A 26,104-nucleotide genomic window follows, 5' to 3' on the forward strand; every position below is an offset into this window, starting at 1 on the left:
GTGTTCGAGTGTCCTATTGGTAACAGCCTCATGTTTAAGGAGTAAGATCGAATCGTTGGTGGGAACCAATGATGGCATCTTGTTTTCCGACTTTTTCTGGCACGTAAAAGTGATGATTTCTGTAACAAACGGCGCGAATGGTGCAATAAATACACATTCAAAGCTGTCGTTGTCAAAGTCTCATGCCGGATATTTTTGTGTGCCCATGGCTGTCAGAATTATTACATATTGTTCAACCACTGTTTTTCTCATTGCACGTCTAGTTAGAACTCGTTGCCGTGCTGATAAAAAAAAATATTTAAAGTCCAAATCTTAGCGGTGTTACCCAAAATTTTTAGAGTATATGACACTGCGTGTGGGTGAAATCGACATGGCGTACCGATATGCGCTTAGTGAAATTCAGAGTATTTCTTGTAGTTTTATTTCATTAGTGAACACATGCTGTCTGCTTGATGTCAATTGAGCAACGCGTAGTGCTTCAAGTTTTTTTAAATATCCGACCTGCTTAAAAGGCGTTTGTGGACCGCGTCCCATTTGGAAGTTCTGAATAAGCATATTATATTATGGAGTGACTATTTTTTATGTTCTACGAAATTTCTTAAGGTCGCCTGTTGCAGAAAACTTCATTTTAGTCCTTGAGCTGAACCTTTCATAGAGGCGGACATTTTTGCATGAGAAATTGAAACGCATATCTACATAATTGAAAAAAACAACATTAATTAACTTCATACCTAATTACCTTACGGCACCTATATACTGTAGTTTGCAAATTCTAGCCGGTGAATTTGCAAGGCGTATCCATTTGGAATTAATTTCCAGACTTACACCAGTTTGGAGATATACGACATCAAACGCGCCGTGAAAATGCGCTATTGTTGCACTTACTCTTTTTACGAAACGTCCTCTATGCATTGAAGCACAAAACTAACTGGAACACCCGTGTTTCGTTCCACACTTTGGGAATTAACGTCTCAAAGCTGGTGTCATCCTATCATTTCAAGTGGACACTTCTTGCAAATTCACCGGCTACAATTAGTAAATTGCAGTAGATACCATACATTAATTAATTAGAAAGATGATTAGTGATTTTCGTTAATTAGTTCAATATGTGTCTTGATTTCGCGTTGCAGCAATAAACGCTCTTTTGAATAATCCTGCTCAAAGACAAAAGTATGCTAGCTATCTGACAGACGATATATAAAAAAAATTCCGGTAAACTTAAAAATGGTCACCGACGATGCCTTATATGTGTAAAATGTGTTGATTTGGACATAGCTTTTGTATGTTTGGGTGCAAGGCTTTTGCATAAAATCTTTATTTTTTATGTAATGTTGCTCTGTGACTCGTCTTTCTTTCTTTTTTTTATTACTGCCCCTTTGTATAGATAATAACCATTAGCGTCCCAGTTTGAACGTGTTCAAGTTCTAGCGCTGGGTACGTACAGCTACGAGGTGCATTTTTTTATTCCAACCTCGAGTGGGGATGAGGTTATGGAAAGCAGCTACTCCCAACACGTCTCCCCAGTGGTTGGATTCTCCAAGCCGGCATTAGTGTTTCATTGTATGAAAACATTTATGAATCCGGCCAACCCGGCTGTCAGCCGTGCCTGCAGCCGCGCCCTATGGCAACCACACTGCATATGATATGTTTGCAACCGCTACATTCGTGTAAAGCGCTGCTGTAGCGGTACGTCTCAGGCCGGTCATCGAGTGAGACGCAAGCCGGTGCACAGTTGAGAGGCAGTGATGGTGATCAGTAGGAAGCAGTGCTTGTGTTTGAATTATATGGACGACAAAGGAGGCCGCACACGCTTTTTTTCTTTTCTTTTTTTGCGAACCACAATAACTATGTCGCGAACGCTCTGCACGCTGGTAGGCGGGACCGCGGCTAATAACGTATTGTAACGCAAGAGGGAAAGCTTATAGTCAGGCTGTGTCATGAACGTATTGAATGCCGGCGACGTACGAATCGATTGGCATAGCCTCCAACTTTAGCGCTCGCAAGCAATGGCCGGGCGTGATTGTGCGTTTTCTCTCATTCACCGTGTCGTGACACGCTGTATGTCAAATGACGTTTCCACTACAGAATACTGCAATACTCGTCAAAGTTGGATACACGGCGCATCCATGGCACGCTGCGTAATGAGGCATTCGAACTGCTTAGGACGTTGCAGGGACGTTATGTCCGAATTGTGCAATCGGTTCAGCGCTGCTCCCAGAGTCGGAGACGGCCGTGGTTAAACTCCGGCTGGCGCTGCTTTGCTGGCTCATTATCTGTTTACTTACATATAACGACGTCTGCGTTGGTATGGCAGTCTCCTTTGTTTTAAATACAGGTATATACTTCTGATACGCAGGCTGTCACATCGAAATCGAAACGAATCAGTGAATCGGGCTTGTTCCCTACGGCTTGTTGTACTGCGGAGAAGTCACCTCGGATGGCTAGGACTTGCGCGGTTTGACTAAGTCAATGCGTGGTTTAAAGCGGGAAGTTGCCTGAACTCGTTACCCGTTCATTTCCGAAACACCTCGGCGCAGATCTTATACGGTCGCACTGCGGAAGTTGTTGAATATCTCTTTTGTATATATCAAGTTTGAACACTAAAGTGTTAATTGTCATCATCATCATCATTTATTTACCCTTAAAGGCCCTTGGCTTAGGGCATTACATTTCTAGTCATAAGAACGGCTAACTTGGCATTACGAGACGGGATCATATTAATTATTCCAGGAGAGTAGTCATTGTTGATTAGAGATCATTAGCTCACATGGAGTACTCACACACCACGTTCTCGTGAAGGAGCTTTAGCTGTGAGGTCTGTGGTACATTACTCGCATTAGAGGACATCGAAATGCAGGATGACTACCTCAGCAGTTCTTGAATTACTCCGTGTAAGCATGTTAAGTGAATTATACTTTTTTACAAAGGTGTGAAAATCTTATTGGCTGGGCAGGTTTCAAACAAGCTGTTCTGCATGATGCGCGAAGAGGCCGAATTGAGAGCAAAGTCCCATCGTTCTACAATACCAGGCCTCACGTAACTTTTAAAGACATGTCCCGTAGCTGATACCAGTCTGTATGACCTTTTTCTCGTGTTCGCCGGTCTCGTGAACAGAGAAAATCATTCAAAGTTTCTTGCAAAAAGCTAGAAAGAAACAGCTAGAATAGTCAAGGTGACGTTTTAGAACCGACGTTTTACGTTGACCCTGGCGAACAAAGCGCAGTATTCGCAGTAAAGGTCTCCAGGGCCACAGGTATCGAACATCCCCAGCCCCGGCTTGTTGCTCAAATACGAGCGTGCGACATGCGGTATATACTTCTTTTGTTCTGTTTTGTGCTACTAGAAAGAAAAATTGTATTGAGCAAGGTAACAGTGAGGCTGCAGCAGTAGGATATTTTTGTGTGAATGTAGTAGTCGTTCTTCGACGTTGTCATCTGAAATTGCATGCAGTCAATACCAGAGGTTGACCGGACAAGAAGCAAACATGATGTTTAAGAAGAGAATTTTACTACAATATAGTAGAGTTCCATTTTTTACTGCGCTAGTAGAATTTACTACACTGATCACTCAGCTGAACGTAATCAAGGGGTCCAATTTGATAAGTAAATCCAGGATATCGCTGAGTGTTCTCGTAGGAATATGGAAGTGTGAAAGAAGAATACAGAGAATATAGAATGAAGACTAGATAATTATCAAGTTATTTAAGAATATATGTATAGAGAAGAAAAAAAAATGAATGATGTCAGTGAGAACTCATACGGCGATGTGGTTTATTGAATCGTAAATGTTGACAAAAGAACTTGTGTCCCGACTTACAGATAAATTTTTTGTTGCTACATCGAGAAGTAATCCGCTGAGGGAAAATATTCCTCTCTTTGATACCCGGAAATGTCAGGTACCTCAAACCCTAAATTTCCGAGTAACATGCTCTCAGGATTTTAGAGAACTCGCCTTCAAAAGCGCATGCGAAATTCTTACCGGGGCACGCACTTTTGAAACTCATTCGTGAAATAATAGACCAAGAATGAGCGGCAGAGATTGAAGCGGTTGTGCTCGAAATGCTGTGTTCTTTTTTCTTTCGGTTTTACGTCAAATGTTAATTATACATGGTTCGTGTATGTCTTTAGAGTGGTGTTCACGACTATTCACTGTCACGTGACAGAAAAAAAAGACACGTTTTAAACAAAATGTGACACAAAATACTCATGTACGACAATGCACCTTTTGGAAAACTTATCCTGAATGATGGGCCTTGAAAAAGTGGAAGAATTGTAGGGCAACCTTTGAAAGAGCTCGCGAATTCTGCAGCTCCACCTCCTTCTCAGTTCTTGTACTTTTATTTTCATTTTATTCGCTGCCGCAAAAATCATCAGGCGCACCAACCACGGAGGTGCAACGGTGTAATGGAGCGGTCTTCAAGCGTGAAGGTCACTGTGAACGCGCCATGTTAGAAATGAAATGTGCCGTAGTCCTCAAGGATCATGGCCGCCGCCTTATTGCCAATCATCATGCTTGGTGCGTGCGTGTGGCCGCTGATAATATCGGGCATCACAGAGGCGTCGGCAACTCTCAGGCCCTTCACGTTCCCTCGGACCCTGCGTACAAATGGCAGGCGTGGTCATTCGAAGTTCTAAACAAATTGCTTTTCGTTGACTCACATACACTCCTGCATGGCATGTCTGTAGCTTAAATTCACTTCAGCAACTACATCTGTCGTACTCTTACGTGCTACGCTCTCAGTGACGCTCGTGTTACTGCAACGTACCGGTGAGTGCCGGCTATGCATGTCAATACTTTTGCGCGTGCCAACTCCTGAGAAATTGTGAGCGTATGAAAGCGCTCAGATCACCCGGCAATATCTCGCTTCTGGAACATGAGAAGCTGAAATCTGGAATGCGTGTTGGCGGAGATGCGTTTTATTTAAGGCAGAAAGGACAAGAAATTGTACCTAGAAATATCGCTGGATGGTTCTTGATTTAATTTGGACTCGAGGCAACACGGAAATATCAGTTAGGATATGTGTACGTTCAATGGGGCCATAACAAAGTGTGTGGTGCCGGTAGGGACCCTCGATCTCGATTACTGAATCAGTGCGGACTTGATGCGCCAAAAAGCCGGTGCCGCGCATAGAGTTGGAACAGTCATAATTTTAGGGGTTAAATGTACGCTCCCTATTTTGCTGCCTAAATAACAAATTGTGTCATCGGCATGCGATCGCCGATTGAACCTGTTAGGTAGTACGGCGCTACGTATCGCTATTTGCTACATGGTCGCTAAACGTGAAGGAACAACTGAAATAAGCTGCGCACACATAGCGAAGGCTACACAAACAACGAACGAGTGACGAGCCTTCGCCCCCGTTGCTAGCCATGTCAATTAGCGATGCCAGTTAGTGCCACTAGGTGTCAGTTTGGGATGTTTTCGTCGTTGTGGCATGCATGTCACATCACGGAAAAAGTAGTACTGTCATCACCACTGAAGACCAAGGGCGTCGTCGTGGCTGGCAGTATCCTCCCTTTTCTCTTACCTGAGGCGTTCGTCCAGGACTGCGTCAGGATGCGAGCCCATGGGCACCGTGCAGCAGATGTGCCAGCCCGCGTGCGCAAGGTGCCGGATCATGCACTCGATGTATTCGGGACTCCACCGCGGACCCACCTCAGCGCACGGGGGAAAGGTCACGTTCCAGGGCTTGGCTCCAATGCTCTTCATGGCGTCCGTGCTCAACATCCTGTCGATAAAGATCTTCGTTCCTGCAAACACACACGCCCATTTACTTTGTAGTAAGGCTGCCATCGGCACCGCTTGCGCGAATGTGTGCCTTGGAGCTGTGTCCGACCTACTCCACTGTTAACGGAAACGTCGCGATCCTAAGGATACTTTCCTTCTGGCCCAATATCGACGTTTCAGCAACGTTTAGCAAACTGCACGCGGAGTGGAAACATTTGCATGCCGAAGGCTTGTGCGCCGCGCGCCCACTTGCTTGTTTACTTTTTAAATAATTTTTATAGAAAGAAACCTAGCAGCCGATAGTAGCGCCGTCACACGGCCATCAGCTGTGCCTTGCTGTTGGCGAAGTAGAAAAGTTTCGCAGGAGCATCCGCATGTTTGTTCAACGTCAGTCTCGCATGTTTTTACTCTTTACTCTGCGGCACAAGGCGGGGAAAACAATGTCCTGAAATATGTAGGGCAAAAGCAAGTGATCTTTTAAGCGTTGAAAATGAAGGAGATGCATTCGACGACAGGAGAAGACATGTTAGGGTTCTCACTTCAAATGGTATGATCGTCTCGTAAGCACTTGGCTGAACAGCCCTGTCGAGGGCGAGCAACTTCAACATGCTGGGACAGCCCCTAGTGACTGCGTTTTCCGGCACTGGCATATGACGTCTGCAGAAGAACACGGAGGGACGTGTATCATATCTGATATCCACTACAGAGTGGTACACGATAACTGGCAGATACCTTCATCCTACAGTGTGCATAAATAAGCTGATGGCTCTAGTACATCCGTAATTGACTCTGAAAATCATCCAACCATGGGTTTTGTTTAGTATGTGCCGGCTTGCCTTCAAGTGCTAACGACAAATACATGCCTTCAACAACCGCCCCAACGTCGTCGGGGTGTTCGAGCATGCTTGGGTCGATGTCTGGGTGGTCGTTTGGATCCGTGGAACGCAGTCTAAGTGAACCCCGGGACTTTGGCCTGTTGAGAAGCACTACACCGAGGAAGCCAGGCTCACCGTTCCCGGGCCCGAGAAAGCTGTCGTAAGCCTGCGATTGAGGAAACTTTCAGACCTTAGCATCAAAGCTGCGCCTTTTGCTTAGAAACAGGATTATCACGCAGTGCTTCTCACTCATCAGAACGAGAAGAAGAGAAAACAAGGATAGGAAAGGCAGGGGGGTCAACCAGAACAGCATCCGGTTTGCTACCCTACACTGGGGGTGGGGGAAAGGGGAATAGAACGAGGAAGAAAGGGAGAGAGTAAGCACTGAGTACGTGTAGCAGGGACACCATACACAGGCACACTACAAACGGTCTCTTAAACCGGTGCACTTCAAGTACTGCACTAGTGCACGAGTCGCTTTTCGAGCCAGTGACGGGTGTGGCCACGGTACGAGTATCTTTGACTCGGTGAACGGTCTCGAGTCCAGTCGGTGTAAAGTTGCCCGCAGAGAGAGGTGTTGGACATCGTAGCGAGGGCAGGTACACAGTAGGTGCTCGATGGTTTCCTCGCACCCACAGGAGTCGCACATCGGGCTCTCGGCCATTCCCATACGGTAGGAGTATGCGTTCTTGAACGCCACTCCCAAGCCACAAGCGGCACAGCAAGGTTGTTTCGCCGCGGGAAAGGCTAGATGGTAGTTGTAGCCGTAGCGTGGGGTCCAGTTTGCGTAATCTGCAATCTAAGGCACTTGAAATCTAGAGATCTTGTGACTTCTTGCGTACAAGTAGGCGAAGTTCCCTGGCAGCGTCCGACCTCGCCAAAGGTGTTGGACGCGTCTTGGTATCTTCGTGGGCACACCGGGCAGCCTTGTCAGCTAGGTTGTTTCCGACGATGCCACAGTGAGCAGGAATCCATTGAAATATAATGCGGTGTCCTCTTTTCAGAGCTTGGTGGTGCACTTCCCTGATGTCAGGTATCATCTGCTCGTAAGTTGTGATGTAACGCAGGTTTGATACTGTGAAGAGCTGCCTTACAATCACAAAATACGACACACTTCTCTGTTGGCTGTTCGGTGATGTACGTCATAGCAGCATCGAGAGCTGCAAGTTCTGCCGACTTAGATGTAGTCATGTGTGACAATTTGAATCTAACTGTAACGTTCTTGGCTGGAACGACAAATGCGCCAGTTGAGCTGGTAGATGAGGTCGAACCATCGGTATATATATGCATTTTGTCATGATACGTCTGGTGCAGTAATAGGAGCGTAAGTTGCTTCAGAGCCGGCGTAGGATAATTGGACTTCTTTGTAATTCCAGGAATATCAAAATTCACTTGAGGCTGTCGCAGGCACCACAGGGGAGATGAAGGCTTTGCCGCCGGTGTAAAAGATGTCGGTATGCACTCTTGATGAGCGCTAATCACTCGTGAAAAGGTCGCTTGTGGTCTCTCGGCTGGTAGGGAGGCCAAATGATGGTCGGGAATCCTTCACAGATGGCGAATGTGCGCTCTGAGAGAGTCGACAGCTACATGTGTCTGGATTGTATGGTCTCCCGCGATGGCAATTTTCGCTGCTGTTGAGGTGCACTGAGGCAGCCCTAAACACGTGCGTAGGGCTTGACCTTGTATGCTCTCCAAGGCGCGAAAGTTCGTCTTGCATGCATTTGACAACACTGGTAGACTGTAACGTAGGAGTCCGAGAAACAATACCCTGTACAGCTGCATCATAGAATGGACTGGTGAACCCCAGATTTTCCCGCAGAGAAATTTGAAGACCTGAGCAATGGCGACTAACTTCTTCTTCAGATAGACGCAGTGAGGGCTCCACGAGAGGTTGCGGTTAATGATGACGCCCAGAAAGCGATGCGTCTTAACATAGGATACAGCTTGACCATTGATGGAAACAGGATACAATGACATTTGTTTGCGCGTAAAACCAAGTAATGCGCTCTTTTTATAGGCACACTGAGGCCTTGTTCTCGAAGATAAGACGCCGTCATGGTTGCCGCGCGCTGAAGCCTGGCTCTTAGCTGGGGGCGAGTTACCGCAGAGGCCCACATGCAAATGTCGTCGCGTATATTGAGACATGAACTGTCTCTGGTAGGTACTCCGCTAGTGCTACCAGGACGAGGTTGAACAAAATAGGGCTCAACACTCCACCCTGCGGCACACCACGGCAGGTGCAATGGTCTGAAGTTGAGCCAGCTTCGGTCTGTAAGAAAAAGCGCCTCTCAGTCAAATAGTTCCGAATCCATTGATATATCCGGCCAACAACTCCAACAGCCTCAAGTGAGTTCAGTATGGCCTCATGGGAGACGTTGTCATATGCTCCATCTATATCTAGAAAAAGTGCTGCAGATAGGCGCTTGAGGCTTTTTTGATTTTGGACCCAGGTTACGATGTCAATGACGTTGTCGATGGACGAGCGACCTCGACGAAAGCCTGTCATGGCGTCCGGATAGACGTTGAATCGTTCTAGGCACCATGCCAATTGCGAGCAAAGATCATTCTTTCCATCACTTTGCCGACGCACCGCGCTGCGTCGTCAGGCCAATCTGGCGGTCGGTCGGTATGGTGCGCCGGGCAAGTTCAATGGCCCGGCACACGACAAAGGGAACAATCTGCAAGGCAAGGTGTCGAAACATAGTCCTTGGGTGGTCGCTAAAAGGGTTGCCCCTGGGCGCCGCCGCACAAAGGAGGGGGTGGGGTGCATTGCTGTCCGCACGAGGAGGGGCCGAATAGGAGTCGGTGAGCCTGCGGCCGCTTCCGTCGTTGACGTCGTGCAGCCGCGAGGACACCCAAGCCGTGCACTTAGTCGTCATGTGCCCGAAGCGGGCACCATGTGGGGATGAAAGCTGCCTCGATGGTCGACTGGTCGACACACCACAGCACTGGCCTCGCGTCAGGCAAATCCCAAGGCACAAACATAACAGCTCCTCCGCCGACGGGCAAGATCTCGTACGGTGAGAAGTCTCAGCTGCTCGACGGAAGAGATCTGCTTAGCCTCCTGTCTCTTCATTTTCTCCTAAATCACGTAGAACGAAACCACTGGCTCGGCAGCGCAAGCCGTACTCCCCAAGAGACCAAGCTGACATTGACAGTGAAAACTCCTATACTTCGTTAACTTCTGGCAGTCACACAAGTGTTCTCGCTTCTTCACAAGGCAAATAAACAAAGTATACCGTTGCAGCCAAAAGAAATTTAGTACAAGCCGGCAAGATAAACTAAAAGGCGCGGCTTAAACCATCAGCATTGGCATTAGCTGCTCCCTTTCAATAGCGCGCGCTGAAATTCAGCTCCTGAAGTGCTAGACTCCACCTTAACAATCGGGGATTCTTGCCTGACATTTGAGCCAGCCACTTTAGCGGGCAATGATCAGTCACAAAGACAAATGTCGTTCCGTAAAGGTAGCAGGCTAGTTTTTGAGATGCCCAAACAAGGCATGTACCTTTTTCTGATGAGCTATAGGCCTCCTCTCGTACTGTGAGCTTTCGGCTCGCGCATAACACTGGGTGCTCTTCACCATTGTCACCCTCCTGACACAACACAACCCCAAACCCACGATTGCTTGAATCGCACTGTACAATGAGGGGTCGGTCGTAGTTCGGTGCACGCAGCACGGGAGAAGCCGAGAGTGCCGCCTTGAGCCCCTGAAACATGTGCTTCTTGGCGTCATCCCAAATTACTCTTTCGAGAGCCGATTTTCTTAGGGAATCGGTCAGTGTAGCCGCTAGTTCTGAATATTGGTGAATGGGGCAGATCTGATCTTTGGTTGTCGCATTCAGCCTCCTATAATCAATGCAAGGTGGTGGGTCTTTACCCGGGACCTCTACACGAATGACCGGAGAAGCATAGAAGCTCTCGTAAGACTCGATTATTCTAAGTTCTAGCATTCGCTCAACTTCTCGTTTTAGCATTTCCTGCTGTCTCGGTGCCGTCCTGTAAGCTCGTGATTTCACTGGAGTCTCGGATGTGAGTTCTATGTCGTGAGCGATCATCTCCGTCTCTCCTGGATATTGAGAAAACAAATCCATGTTCCCTTCTACCAGGCTATTTATATCAGCCAATCGCATGTCTGTCAAAGCTTCCTGAGACGCAGCTACCCTCATCACATCTCCCGCACCCGTAATTTCATTCATTTCACTTAGGCACGAAATTTCTGTCGCCACTTCCTCCGTCACGTTGAGAGCCAAATTAACTGTTTGCTCCTTAATGAGAACCTCACTCGTCACTTTTGCTAGCATGCTATCTAGTGAGCTAGAGCACGGCAGGACAAATAACCCGTCGACATATTCGGTGTCCTTCATCAATGCGCTCTCTAACTTGGTTTGACTGGTTGTTCTGCCTGACTGCCTAACAGCCTTCACCTCTGTATTTTCTGCAATCTCTCTCTCATGCTTAACAGTCTCTCCCTCACTACTCACAGATATTGAAGGGTTGTCTGGCTTAATTTCGCACTCATCGCCGAGTGTATTGCTTACTTCCACGTCGGTATCCCGTTCTTTCATTTCCAGCTTAGCAGCCAAGGCACGCGCTTTAAATGTCATAAGAGCCGGAACGCTACCCTCTACCCAATCTTTACCCTGGTCCCTCAGTAAGCGATCGGTGCGGTTAGAGAACAAGTAAGTGTACTGCGGCGGCAGCTTGTTAGAAACAGCCGCCTCAGCACACACTTCACCGAACGGCCCGCTGAGCACCACATCTGCGACCGGAAGGCAGACACTCGTGTCCTCTAACACAGGCTTTATCCAAGCGCATTTGCCATTGTACTGCTCCTGCTTCACATAATCTGGGTGCACCAAGTCAATGGTTGCTCCACTGTCCCGCAACACGTTACAGTTTTTCCCATTCACCTGCAGTTTAGACAGGTGCGGTTTGAGCAGCTCATCATTAATCTGCGTGTCAGAAACGTACGCGAACACAACTTTTGGTTTGCGGCAGCCGACAGCTATGTGACCGGTTTCGTTTCAATTAAAGCACGTCACCGGCCTCCGTTCTTCGAACAAGCTCTTCTGTGAACGTTTCTCACGAATCTCTCTCTCTTGTTCCCCTACCGGCTGCTCGTGAACCTTCGGCTCCACTTCTTTCGCAGCATCCTTCCCATTACTGGGCTTAGCTGTACCCTTCCAGCCTCTCATTTCCACCGCACCGGTGATCGTAGCCTCCTCTTTAATTCCTCTGCGTGAGGCATACTGATCCGCCAGGTCAGCGGCTGACTGCACCGACTCGACACGATCCCTGTCTTGGATCCAAAGTTTCATTTCCTCTGGCATCTTTGAATAAAACTGCTCCGAGGCAAACACTTCTAACGCCTTTTCGAAGCTTCCAAAAGCTTTGGCGCCCTTTAACCACTCGGCCAAATTTACCTTTAACTCATAAGCAAACTCAGCAAAAGTCGCGCCCTGCCTTTTGTTCAGACTTCGAAATCTCTGCCTGAATGCCTCTGCTGACAAATGAAACCGCTTCAATAGGCTCTCTTTTACCTGATCATAGTCGTCAGAATCATCCGCAGGCAACCTCGCAAGCACATCTGCTGCCTCGCAGGGCAACAAACTAAGCAAGCGCCGCGCCCAAGTGCTGCGAACAAATTTTGACTTTTCGCAAGTTCTCTCGAAATTTACTAGATACAGGCCTATGTCTTGCCCAACCTTGAAGGGCTGCATAAGTTTAGATAGATCATAAAGGTCATGTCTACCTGCTCCCTCCGATTCCGGAACCACACCTGTCTTTCGCAACTCGACTTCAAGTCGAAGTTTCTCTATCTGAAGCTCTGTTAGCTTCTGCTCGTCCGCCTTGCGCCTTAGGATTTCGTTCCACATTTCTACGATTTCCTCTTTCGCAAGATCCGTGCTCTCAATCGCTTCAATGATACTTGCTTTCGTCATTTGAAGCTGAATTTCAACGCCTAGCTCCTCGCAAAGGGATATGAGCTGAGTTTTAAGCAACCGTTTGAGATCCATCACGGAACACTGGTGTGACAATGCCTCGACCTCTACCCAGAAGTACCAAAACACACGCTTCTGCGGCAGGTCCCTACCAGCGACTAGGATTACACCTCTATCCAGTCAGCCTGGTCACTCAAAAGAGCAAAGCCAACACTCACCAGCCCTAAGCTGTCCGTCCCCGTGATCTCGGTGTGCTGTCGTCCGTCATACTTCAGGCTCGATCCCACCGCTCGCCATCCATCTGTTGCGTGTGCCGAGGTATGCGTGGCCGGCAGGAGGTCTGGACCCCCCTTCACGCAGAGTCATGAGACGAGGAGAGCTTTCTCGGCGAAGAATTCTTTATACAATATGTACAAGTTGGCGTGGTTATCAGGAGAGACCAACAGAGCAGTTGCAAGCTGCTTAAATAACACTTCCCGTCCCCAGATTCCCCAGACAGTCCCTAAGGACGAACAAGGTCGAGAGAGAGAGGGTCCGAGCAGCCTCCGTGGTCCCAACGCCGCTTTCAGTGGTCGGCGCCTCCGGGCACCGCGCTGCGTCGTCAGGCCAATCTGGCGGTCGGTCGGTATGGTGCGCCGGGCAAGTTCAATGGCCCGGCACACGACAAAGGGAACAATCTGCAAGGCAAGGTGTCGAAACATAGTCCTTGGGTGGTCGCTAAAAGGGTTGCCCCTGGGCGCCGCCGCACAAAGGAGGGGGTGGGGTGCATTGCTGTCCGCACGAGGAGGGGCCGAATAGGAGTCGGTGAGCCTGCGGCCGCTTCCGTCGTTGACGTCGTGCAGCCGCGAGGACACCCAAGCCGTGCACTTAGTCGTCATGTGCCCGAAGCGGGCACCATGTGGGGATGAAAGCTGCCTCGATGGTCGACTGGTCGACACACCACAGCACTGGCCTCGCGTCAGGCAAATCCCAAGGCACAAACATAACAGCTTGCACAATTTCCCTCGCGGTTTGATTTCTATGCCTATACAAAATGTCGGTGCTACTAAGAGAAGGTGAGCAATCATGTTATTGGCAATGCATTGCCAAATGCGTGCCAGGGCGACCTTTCAGACTGGACAAGTGTTCCCTTAACCTCGTGTTAATGCATCTCGCAGTCTGCCCTACGTACACATGGCCGCTCGTCATAGCGATCTGATAAACACCATTCTTCGCGCAATCAACAAATTGGTTCTTGCGCGGATGTTTAACACTACATTCTTTCTTTACATCATCCTTTCTTTCGAACTTATTTTTAACCTTAGAGCACACACTACCTATTTTGTTTTTTGCCGCAAATACCACTTTTATTGCGTAACTACCAGCCACCTTTTTAAGTCTGTGTGAAAGGCCGTGCACATACGGAATCACTGAAATCTTGGAAGCTACATCCTTCTGCCTTTGATTCTTTTTACACTGTCCTTTATCCTGTTTAAGTTTTTTAATTAGTCTAGCGCACGACGCCAGCATCACAGTGAGCGGGTACCCAGCCTTTCTAAACCTCTCAAATTGCTCAAAAAATGCAATCTTTACAGTGTGGTGACATCAATTCAACAACGCTGACCGGAAACACGAAATGACTATGCCATTCTTCACAAGCCTGGAATGGTTTGAGGCATAGTTCATTAGCGGTTTTCCAGCTCGGGGTGAGAATGACCAACACACATGTGCCGGTAGGAATTCTAACTTGGCATCAAGAAATTGTAGCTTATTAAATACCGGTACTTCAGAAGTAAATGTTAAGCCTTTGCCCAGAGAATGGAAGGCTTCTACAACCCTATTCTTGATAGCACCCTTGTCTACATGACAGCCTAAAATCAAGTAGTCATCGACATATCTGCATACCTTATTTACTACACCTTCTAAATCTTTGGCCAACTCTCTGTCTATGTTTCCCAAAAAATGCTACTTAGGACGGGAGCTACTTTTGACCTTATTCACACACCCTTTGCCTGTATGTACGTTTCACCGCAGAATCCTACATGTGTATTCGCTAAATGAAAATGAAGAGGTTCAAGAAAGGATTCAACGCCCATGCCGCACGTGTTGCGGAATGACACCTCGTCATTCTCATTTGTTATGCAATCTTTAACACTGCACATTAGGGGCCCATGCGGTAAGGAATAGTAGAGATCTTGAACATCTATGCTGAATCCCCAGCTGCAGCTTGTACTATCTGATGCCAGAAAATTCACAAGGCCTTCCGAGTTTTTCAATAAGTACGAATCCTGTACTTCTAAGGAATTCAACATTTTTGCAGGAACTCCGCGACCAGAACCTGCCAACACCCTCGCTCGGACACAATTGGCCTAAACGGAATTCCTTGCTTGTGGGTTTTTGCTGTAAAAAATATCTCCAATTTCATTCCTTTTGAGTTCTTTACATGTGACGCAAGCTTTTCTTGGTCACATCGTTTCAATAGCTCCAACGCCTTCTTTTTACGTTTTCTACATTCACGTCACATTTCTTAAAGCACTTGTTCACCGCTAGGAAAGCCTTTTCTAAGTAACAATCATTTGGTAAAACAACCAGAAATCCTTCCTTGTCTGCTTGAACAACACGCAGATTATTCTCAACTAAATACTTAGCAGTTCTATCAACATTGGGTCTGGGTCTATCGCTTACTGAAGCTTTGGCCACCACGTCCACACATTCCACCACACATCGTTCTTTTTCTTTCTCTGGTACACTCCTGGCAGTGTCCCTTGTAAGTGCTGACCTGTCGACGTTGTCGATCCTTGGTTCCACGCAGAACTTCGGCCCCAACTTGAGTACCTGTTGATGCCGTTCTTCCACCATTGCATCCCCTAGTAATAGAAGGCGTCCCTCCGGCACCTCCCTTTTCTTCTTATTCGGCAATTTTCGACGAACATCGTTCCATATAGCCTCAGTCACAATATTTGCCTGTCTGCACCACTCTTGAAAAGCCTTCACGTTGAAAAGACCATCGGAAGCAGATGAACAGGCCACCTTTAGACATTCTTTGAAATGTCTAACCTGTCTCCGGCTCTCTGATCGCAAGATCTTGATCATTCTTCTCCCGTGTCCTGCAGACGGGGGCAACCATCCGGTCACCAACAACACCTCATCAGGGCATTCCCCAAGTTTCAGGAACCAGCTTAACACCCGTGCTCTGCTCTCACAGACCGCGATAATAGGCACCAGAACTGTTGGGTTGTTTAAGCTATGGTTCGGACAAGTAGAAAGAGGGCCGGAAGAACTAGAAATGAACTGAAGCATAACTGCGAGTCGGCCTAGTTGGAACAGATTCATCTTAAAACTTTGTGGGCAAACAAACAGGGACGAAGAATAGAAGAAACACAAGGACGAGCGCTTTCTAACAATTGTGGGTATTTGTGGGGTAGATCTGTGGGTATTTAAGCAGGTGGTTCTTCAAAAATAAAACCAGTTGTTAGAAAGCGCTCGTCCTTGTGTTCTATTCTTCGTCCCTGTTTGTTTGCGCACAAAAAGTTTTAAGATGAATCTGTTCCAACTAGGCTGACTCGCAGTTATGCTAAAAGGTATGTCAGAGAGAAATACATTTTCCGGTGGAGAGGACATGAAAAGAAGTACGAAGACGACCTGTCCGGTCGTTTGAATACATGTTTCCATGTCTTTTCCACCGCTAGAATTATTAATCAACTATCCCAGCAACAAATAAAAAGTACATCTTGTAGCTGTATAACAGTGGTAACGATGGCCGGAAATCACGCAACAAATGTGTGACGTGTATTATGGAAGTCGCCATAGCAGGGCTGTCCTGGAAAGCACGGATTCCTCGTAAGGTGCAGCTTTTGTTACGCCGCTTAGAGAGCACCAACGCTGTTAGGTGAATATTTATAGCACTCAAGCTGTTCTCACCTCTGGCAGTAAGCCTAGGTTCAGAAGCGACGTCCTGAGTAGCTCTGTGGCCGGTGGGTTCGAATTGGGAGCTATCTCGATGTCGGGGATGCCGGTATCAGCCGCATAATCGGTCTTGAGAAACTGTAGAACCTCGACTTGTGGCATGGATAGCGGCCCTGGCACGAACATATAAAAATGTTCGCATTGTGTGGTTTCTCTCGGAACACAATAACGCATGCCACAGAGAACTAAACTACTTTATCGATCTCTTACACTGTTAAGGCAACAGACGACGCCTCCTCACCGGATCTGTTGGTGGCGTATTGCCTAATGTCATCTAGGGTAGAAGTCTGGATGCCGGCGGCCACATCCGTGCTTACAGGCACGGCCAAGTCCATAGTCACGTGGTCCTGCAGAGTGCGTCCGACAGGAAGGTCGGCTACGAGAGGAATCTGCGAGGAATATATAGAGCACTAGTTGCGACAACGATGATGCATTGTACTGTTGATGTATTTCATATGTTTGTTTTTAATTCAAACAAGTATCGAGGATCTGGCTCTACCGCATGGAAAAAAAAAATGCTGAACCAACGCACATGCTGGAGTCTCTGTGAAGCGAAGGTTTAGGGAAGCGGTTATTTAAATGCTTTACAACTCACTGCGATGCGTACGATCTTATTTACCTTCGTGCTATGCAACTTGTAATCACGTGGAATGGTAATGTTTAATCACACCAACGGTTGCAACTCTATTGTCATACATTTTTAATTTTATGCGCTACATCGCGTACAAGCTATGCGAAAAGACAAACTCCAAGCCAGGTGGATGCACATCGGGAGACTTATGCGCAGCTATGTCACGAGGACGAATGGAATGTACGTTGCTTGTCGAGGGAAGAATAGGGATAGCAGGCGTATGCGCAGAAAAATACGGCACATATCTTGCAACCTTTAGGGATTTTTTTCATTGAAATTACAATAAAAGAAAGAGACGTAGTCATCTTATCATGGTGATGGCTACTTCTTTTCTCACAGCGGAAACGACATTATAAAAAAGATATAAGTAAGAAAATGAAAAGAAGTTACTTCATATGGTCAGAAATCCACAGCACAGTCCTATACAGCCATGAACTTGACAATATAAAAGCCAAATGCAAGTTGCACCACAATGTGTTTGTAAACAGTCACAAACACACACAAACGGCCGTGATATAGACTGCGATGGACACATAAGCAGAAGAGGAATTACACAGAGTTGAAATAATGCACGCGCAGAATACAAAAAAGTATAATAATAATAATATTTGGGGTTTTACGTGCCAAAACCACTTTCTGATTATGAGGCACGCCGTAGTGGAGGGCTCCGGAAATTTTGACCACCTGGGGTTCTTTAACGTGCACCTAAATCTAAGCACACGGGTGTTTTCGCATTTCGCCCCCATCGAAATGCGGCCGCCGTGAAAAAAAAGTATAACACGTAATATACAAGCACTAAGAAGTACAAATAATAGAAGCAAGTTATAGTAACATCGCGTGATTATTCAGTAAAATATCTATACTAGTACTTGTTAATGATGCCTGTTGCTTTATAAAAATGTTAATGTGCGTTCAATGGTTTGCCCTGTGCTATTTTCTATGGCCATGGGCCCAGCAAGTTTGCGAGTAAAGAAGGCTGGTGAGGATCGATGGAGTGTAGCTCTTGTTCTAGTTGCCGTCTTTGTATCGTGTATATGGGGCATTCGAGGAGTAGATGGCAAACATCCTCATCGTCCTGGACACAGGAGCAAGCTGGGGAAGGAGCCCGTTTTATGCGATATAGGAAATGTTTGGCGTATGCTGTCCCAAGACGCAGTCGATGAATTAGTGTCTGGGTACTTTTCGAAAGTTCTACATCCAGCAGTATTTGAGCTGTGGGCCCACTTCGTAAAGAAATGTTTCCTTAGTATGTTTATTAAACGACGTTGACATACAGAAGTCCTTCTTTAGTGCTCTCAATATGCATTTCGTGTCCATTGGTAATAAAGGGATGAGTTGAATTTCTGAATGTTTATGGGCCTATTTGCCAACGAGTCCGCTAATTCGTAGCCTGCTACACCAGCATGTCCCGGGACCCACTGTAACATCACTTCATGTTTCCTTCATTACCCTGAGTTAAACAGTTCTGTACTGCCCACATTATTCGTGCGTGTGGTTAGCTGTCATCAATATTTTCAAAACATGCTAAAGCCAATAAGGAGTCCGTGCAAATTACCCTTTTGTTGGTGCCTTATATGTTTTGATAAAAAAGTGGCTTGAAGAATTGCCACTAACTCCGCTATTGTTGGTGACGACGTGCGTCCTAGTCGACTGGCGTACTCTACCTGTAAGGATGGTATAACACAAGATGCAGTCGCAGTTTCTTTCATTACAGAAGCGTGCGTTTAGAGCTTAATAGATTCCTGGTACTTGTCAAAGGTATGATGTAACGCTAATTGTTTCGCTGCTAATGTAGAAACGTCGCTTTTATTTTTAAGCCCTTCGATTGACGTTTCTATTTTCGGAGCTTGCAGAAGCCATGGTGGGCAGCAGAGATCTGAGTGCCGAAAAAACTGATCGTGGAAGTCGTGATATGTGCTCCTGAAACATGGCATGTATCTGTGCACCCGGACGGTTCTCTACCAGAGACATAAGTGGGTACCCAGCATTGTGCGAACCTTTAGGGATTCTGTACCTCTTGTGTCATAGTGGGACATACCCTTTCTCGAAGATTTGCCAAGATCAGGCATACCCCTAGTGGCACATACACAATGACTAGATGAAACAACTTAAAGTAAATCAAAGAAAAAGGGGAACTGAGGGGCTTGATTTTGTTAATCATGACCACATCAAGCCAGCAGACAATGAAGTCAGGGAAATTAGCTGTAGTTGCACTTGAAATGTAGAGAATAATAAGGGAAGAGAAGTGTAAGTGAATGAAAAGAGAACGTGTCGCCGGTGGGAGCCAAATCCACAAACTCCGCATTACGCCTGCGTCGCACTACCAATTGTGCTACGGCGACTGCTATCGAACCGTCCACTGTCTTGGGTATTTATGTTTACTAGATCTAGGGCTAGGAATGTTAGCCAGCGCCACAAAGAGCCAAAGTGGGCGGATGGGGAATATCCTTTATTGCCCAATGGTATCACGTAACACGTGATCTTAGGAGAGTGGGCACTTAACTCGCATGCTACCTAATGGGCACGTAACCTCGCATGAATAGACCAGGGAAGGGGAACCGAGGGGCTCAATTATGTTAATCATGACCATCTAAAGCCAACAGACAGTGAAGCCAAGGAAAACTTTGTGGAAATTAGCTGTAGGTGAAATTTAAATGCGAGGGTTTCATAGTCACACGCCCGCGCACCTAAGTTCACGTGGTGTGTGACGCCATTGGGCGAAAAAGGATATTCCACATCCGCCCACTTTGGTTCTGAGTGGGGCTGTCTAACACTCCCAGGGCTCGATCTAGTAAACATAAATACCCAAGTTAGAGAACGGCTTGATAGCCATCGCCGTAGCACAGTTGGTAGTGCAACACAAGCGGAATGCGGTGGTTGTGGGTTCGGCTCTAGCCGGCGACACGTTACCTTTTCGTGCATTGACATTTCCTTTTCTTTTATTACGAAAGCAACTATATTGAAACTCCAGACGCATTTCTGCCGTCGCCGTCGCCGTGACGTTCCGTATAAAGTCCAAGGGCAATTAGAGCCGGCGAACGCAGTTCAATCTCGCGAACGCGACAGTGGAACGCGGCTCGGATGCGTGCCCTGTCCTGTCGCGCGCGTGGCAGGGGGGTCAGGCGATGGAGGAGGGGCGTTCTTCTCCCGCAGCAGCTAAGGTGCCTCGATGTCCTCCTCGCCCGCCGCTCCGTACAGAACGGAGACAACCGCGGCGTCTACCAGGGTGCTGGCTACACGAATCACGGACGCCGTAGCTATCCGCATTTGGCGGACGCCGTAGGGACGCGTTGCCGGCGCTCGTGGGTCGTGAAAGCGATCTGCGACGTGGCCAAAGGGCCTCATCTTCAAAGCGATCTGCGATGTTTGCAGAGTGTGCGTAGTGCCGGTAGCTTTGTATGCGCTGTGCTTTCGACGTTTCGTTGGTGTTGAAGCGAGAGATGCATCAAGGTCAATTCGCTGGATGCTTCCGCGATTCCTAGCTCCCGAACTTTGACACCGAGTTTCCGCGCTGATCGAGCGAGATGTGTTCATGTTTACCTGTGCATGCGTGACACCGTGCTAGTTAACTTAGAACACGTTGGCGGACTAGTTGCTCTGAATCAGCGATAGTATGTATAAGCGCGACCGAACAAAGATGTAGAAAGAAGCAGACACACGAAGACAGCGCTGTCTCAGTGTGTCTGTTTCATCCTTCGTCCTCATTCAGTCATGCTTGCATATTCTATCATTGTTAATTTAGATAGTAAGCGACCTTTTACGAGTTTATACGACCACTAAAGCTACTATTCTTACTTCGTACAGCTATCCACTAATTTACTAACACAAGCGGTGCTTCGCCTTCTGGGCGAAACTGCGAATTTTATTATTTTCTACATTTCAACATTATACATTTCAACTACAGCTAATTTCTCCGGTGCTATCCTTGCCTTCATTGTATGTTGGCTTTATAGTGTAACGACGTGACATTGAAGAGGACGCGGAGCAGTACCAACAAGTATGCCTTACATGTCGTCAAAGAAAACCAACAACGTCTTCTCTGTCTCCGCGCTTAACCTAAATACCCCCGCAACTTCAACCTCGTCCCCACTGGTACATACCCGCGGCAATATAGTTGTGCCATTTGCTACCCCTTTAGAAAAAAAATAATTGTCCCGATGATAGAGGCTTGGAAAACAGCGATAAGAAACTGCGCAGATTTCACGTCGAAGCCATGAGGGAACAACGAGTGAGTGAGAAGTTCTTGTAGAGGACGTTGCGGCGCAAGCAGTACGACGCCAGCCCTCTTGCAAATAGCCTCGGCACGCTGTTGGTTCCTCCTTCGAGGTAATCAATAAGCGGCAGGAATTCAATGTCATCCCGTTGCTGGCGTGAAAGATCGGCAGTGTCCACGAGTACCAGAAAGACCGTGTCCTCATCGTCTTGTGCTGCCGGCTCACCAGGAGACCGAGAAAGTCAGTCGGCGTCTGCGTGAAGTTTTCCCGACTTATATGCGATAATATGATTGTAAAGTAAACCAAGAAATACGTCAAATAGAAGCAACCATTTTATTAACAGATTGGTTTGCTTAAGCGATATCTGTGGGCAGACATTAAATCTCAGCTGTTATGTATTAATCATAGTGGGACATACCCACTGTGGAGGATTTGCCAAGAACGAGACCACACGTCCCTCTGTCCGCCCCTCTGTCCGTCCGTCCGTCCGTCCGTTCGTCCGTCCTCTTACGCGTACCCACTAACGCAAGTTGTCTACCAGCTTGGGCCACTAGGTATATGCTTGCGCTCGTGCTGCCGTCAAAGTCCTTCCATCGCCTTCATTTGAGCTTCGTGATCTGACTCGTCCTACCGTCGTCACCACGCCTCTAACGCTGACCCAATGACCCAGTTGTCTGATAGTTTGGGCCACTAGATATCTGCTAATGGTCATGATGCCGCCGTAGTCATTGCATCTTCGTTATTACAGCTTCGTCTATACCGAATTTCATGATGTCGTAGTCGTCAGGCCATCGTCGCATCTCCTGCTTCGTCATACGGTTCTCGTCATGTCGTCGTTGTCACCGCATCCTTGCCATACAATAATCGTAACACAGTCATCATCATAGTTATCTCGTAGTTATCTCATTGTCCTCATACCGATGTAATGCCACACTCTTTTCTGCGTCACCCTCATGCACTCGTTATGCATTCGCTGTCTTGCGTCGTTGTCATGTCGTCGTGGTCGTTCCGTAGTCGTCATTCTAACTTCGTCATCAGGCTATCGCCATGTCGTCGTTGCATCGCAATCGTCATCACACAGACGTCCTTTTACCACTTTCGTCATGCATCGTCGTCACTTCAGTAGCATCATCCCATTATGGCCAAGACGTCGTAGTGATACCGCCGTCAACGTTTTATTGATGTAATTTCTTTTTTGCCATTCTACGTTAATCAAGCTGAGGTCCTTCAGTCGGGATTGGGCTACAGTTGTTATGCCATGGTCGTCATTGCGTCATCGTGAGACAGTTGTCACTCTGCTTTCGTTGTCATACTGTCATCATCGTGCCGTCGCTGTCATTCCATCGTCGTCATTCCAGCTTCGTCATCCGGTTGTCGTCAGCCGTCGTCATCGCGTCATCGCGCCATCGCTGTCATACGGTATTCATGATACAGAGATCGTCGCGCCGTCGTTGTCATGCACTCGTCGTCTGCCCATTGTCATCGTGCCGTCGTCATGAAGCTGTCGTCGTTTACCATGGTTATCATTTGACAATCTCATAGAAGTCAGGCCGTGGTCGTCATACCGCCTTCGTCGTTCCATAGACGTGATTCCTTCATCATTTTAGCATCATCATTGCGTCATCGTCAAACAGTCATCGTCGTGCCGTCATGCTCATGTCAAACATTCGTTATTGTGATGCCGTTGCGGTCACGCCATTGTTGTCATAGCGTTGTCGTCATTCCACTGTCCCCAGTCGTGATAGCGCCACCAATATTTTGGAATCGTCATCGCAATGTTGCCATACCATCGTCGTCATCACACTATCGTCTTCGGTCCATCGATGTAATTTCTTCTTCGGCAATGCGCCGTCGTCAAGCAGTCGTTGTCATGCCATCGTGCTCATGACAGACTTTGGCACGCGAGTGCATTAGGAAAGTGGACCGATACCGGAAAGAAAGTATGCCGCGTATAGCCGAAGCAACGGAAGTCCCGGAATGACCACTGCAGATGCTAAAGAAACGTGCCTTTATTAATACGCTGGGTAGCTACATTGCTTGTATGCTAATCGCATTAGTGCCGACAGTCATCGTGAGGTGACTTCTTCCGGAATTTTTTGTGCTGTAAAAACTAAGCTTACTATGGGGGGGGGGGGGGACTTAAGGCTTTCGCGAACGCGTTATAGAGGTTGGTGTTAAAAAAAACAGAGCTTAACGTCTTATTCACACGACTCAGTCGTAACAAGCTCGTACATGCGCTTTATGAAACGCTAAAAATAGGATATAAGAAAACTGTGCGTCAAATATGTCTTATTTCTTTTTGTTCGGCGATTTTCACTTTGATGATATCGTTTTTCTTGTACTTATATACCGCACAATAAAGCAAGAAAGCGCATTTGATAATCACAGCTTTGTCTTTTCTGTCACTGATATCTGGTCCAATCTTCAACGCTGTGAACGTGCATCTAAAATGTTAACTCGATGAAGAATGCGTCCGATGCCCTATGTTCTACCTTGGCATGAACAAAGGAACGCTTAGGTGCACGTTTCGAAGATATATCTGCGCGCCATTTCGCGCAGACGTACCGCACAAAAATAGCGGTGTGCTGTTACTACTACTACCTGTAGACGCTCCAGGTCCTCTCTGGGCCCTATTCCGGATAGCATCAAGAGTTGAGCTGATCCTATCGTTCCCGCCGAAAGGATCACTTCCCGCGCCGCCGACACCTTCTGCGGCTGGCCGTACCTGGTGAATGCCACGCCCGCAGCACGCCTCCCTTCGATTATCACCTGTGGATTGAGAAAGAGAGCGAGATGACGGGGATAGGTGTTAACAACCAAAGTGTCCGGTCTGGTACTTTGCACTTGAGGAAGGGTAAAAGACTATGTGAAGAGGAATGGAAAGAAGGGTACAAGCAAGGGAGCGTAAATTGGAAGCGCAAATGAGAGATGACCCTCAACATTACCACAGTATTTCGCCGACCGGGTAGCCGAGTGTACGGAACCTTTATACGCACGTACGCTCAGGCTTTGAGCAGGCTTGTGTATTTATAGTATTATCTGGTAAAATACGGCGTCTTGCGCCTCCTATGCGCGGTTACGCGTGCACACACTGATTAGATAGTGCGTAGGCCGGTGGGAGGTAGGCGAGTAGGGGACGGGGGCTTGCTAGCTTACGTTTGTGAGGTGTTTTCATGAAATAACGATAATTGTAATGCACCCATGCCAACCATTTAAGTTCACGCTGATCTTCGCGCTGAAATCCACATGGTTAATAAGGTATGTAGTCAGGTGGTGTTATCGGTTTAACTATCTTCAAGACCTCGAAGTGCTAAATATACGAACAGGCACCAGATTAACACAAGGCCCACAAACACAGTGCTGACTTCGGCAGTTTGATTGAATAAGGGCGGCAAAAAGGGCGCATGTGCACGTGCAAACTCAAACTATCTATACGTAAAAGCCAGTGATGTGAAGGACGCGTTTCGTGTAAACTTTTTACCTCAATGGGCAAAAAAAAGGGGCAATTACATGTTTTTTTTTACGGGAATAAACAAAGACTGGGGGGTGTTTCCGACGTCTCCACGTGTACACTTGAAGTGACGTGGAAGCGGGAGATAGAGTCCTATATCTCTACCTCTATCGTGCAATTAACTGCTGACTTGATTGAACGATACCAAAAGTGCAATGCCATGTGGGGTGCATATGTGGAAAAGAGATATCTCTAATTCTTCTTCCTGTTCGGAAATAAAAATGCTATGTCAGGATGTCTTTTCCATTTTTAATTACCCTCGTGTGTTCGAGTATACTGCCTCTGTTCCCTGTGCAATACAACTTAGCTGCTTCTCACTGTGTCTGTCTGAATTACATTGTACCGTGCGTTTTAAGTGCGGAAATCTTTTAATCACGTGCTGCCTTGAATATTTGGCATACTGCACGCGAGAAAAAAAGAGAAAGCAACGATGACGAAGCTTTAGGGAAGATGTTGACATTGACGAGTTACCCAGCAGGCCGCCCTACGCGTACACTTTGTAATGCGGTGATACATTAAACGGACGCTAAAGAGAAAGACAAAATTTTTTTTCGACCGATAAATTATTTTTTTCAGAACTCTAGTTTTGCTAATTTCGCGATAATAAGATTGTTATCAAAAAAAAGAAAAGAAAAAGAAAATGAACATAAAAGTTTACTTTCTTGAATTTCGCCCCGAAACCCCAGGGCCGTTAAACGTCAGTGTGACGTCGCAGATTTGAAAGCGTCTTCCGACATTTAAGACGTCCTTGGTTCAGTAAAAAAGCCTGGCTCTTTTTAGAATGCAATGCAGTCCATGGGGGGGGGGGGGGGGGGGTTACCGACAAAAGGTTAGCTAGACCTGAGCATACGCCGTCAAAATCCATGACGTCATGGCAAGCTGGTGCGGACGATCGACGGCGCCGTCGCCAGCCGTCTGCCGTGGTGGCGTCTCTTATAGCTTATACCATGCCTCCTGTTAAAGTAAAGAGTGGCTTTCTTTCTCTTTCATGTGTATTGTAGATGTTAGTTTACTTATACGGCTCAACGGACTGTTGTCGAATAACTGTGAATTTACGAAAAGGGTGCTACTTAAATTGAGGACGACACAAAGAGCTATGGAAAGAAGAATGGTGGGTGTAACCAGTGGCGTAGCAACAGGGGGGGCCGGGGGGCCGTGGGCCCCGGGTGCAAGGGGCCAGCGGGGGGGGGGATGTCATATACGTCATACGTCTGAAGACACCCCTCTTTCCGCCGGCTACACCCGGGGGGGGGGGGGGG

At 47.3% G+C, this 26,104-nt stretch overlaps 2 protein-coding genes across 2 annotated transcripts in view; one reads left to right on the forward strand and one right to left on the reverse strand.

The window, feature by feature from the left end:
• Positions 1 to 26,104, forward strand: part of LOC142572653 (uncharacterized) — a 338,433-nt gene that overhangs the window by 80,599 nt on the left and 231,730 nt on the right. The gene's annotated exons all lie outside the window — the stretch shown is intronic.
• Positions 3,966 to 26,104, reverse strand: part of LOC142573341 (uncharacterized) — a 56,930-nt gene continuing 34,791 nt past the window's right edge. The window contains exons 17-22 of the mRNA XM_075682998.1: positions 23,936 to 24,103; positions 16,731 to 16,878; positions 16,445 to 16,602; positions 6,591 to 6,768; positions 5,528 to 5,750; positions 3,966 to 4,616 (exon numbers count right to left, since the gene is read on the reverse strand). Of these exons, the coding sequence (XP_075539113.1) occupies positions 4,448 to 4,616; positions 5,528 to 5,750; positions 6,591 to 6,768; positions 16,445 to 16,602; positions 16,731 to 16,878; positions 23,936 to 24,103 (1,044 nt within the window). The 3' untranslated portion in view covers positions 3,966 to 4,447. The remainder of the gene's footprint in view (positions 4,617 to 5,527; positions 5,751 to 6,590; positions 6,769 to 16,444; positions 16,603 to 16,730; positions 16,879 to 23,935; positions 24,104 to 26,104) is intronic.

Source organism: Dermacentor variabilis, chromosome 2 (genome assembly GCF_050947875.1).
Source record: "Dermacentor variabilis isolate Ectoservices chromosome 2, ASM5094787v1, whole genome shotgun sequence".
Lineage (NCBI taxonomy): Eukaryota > Metazoa > Arthropoda > Arachnida > Ixodida > Ixodidae > Dermacentor > Dermacentor variabilis.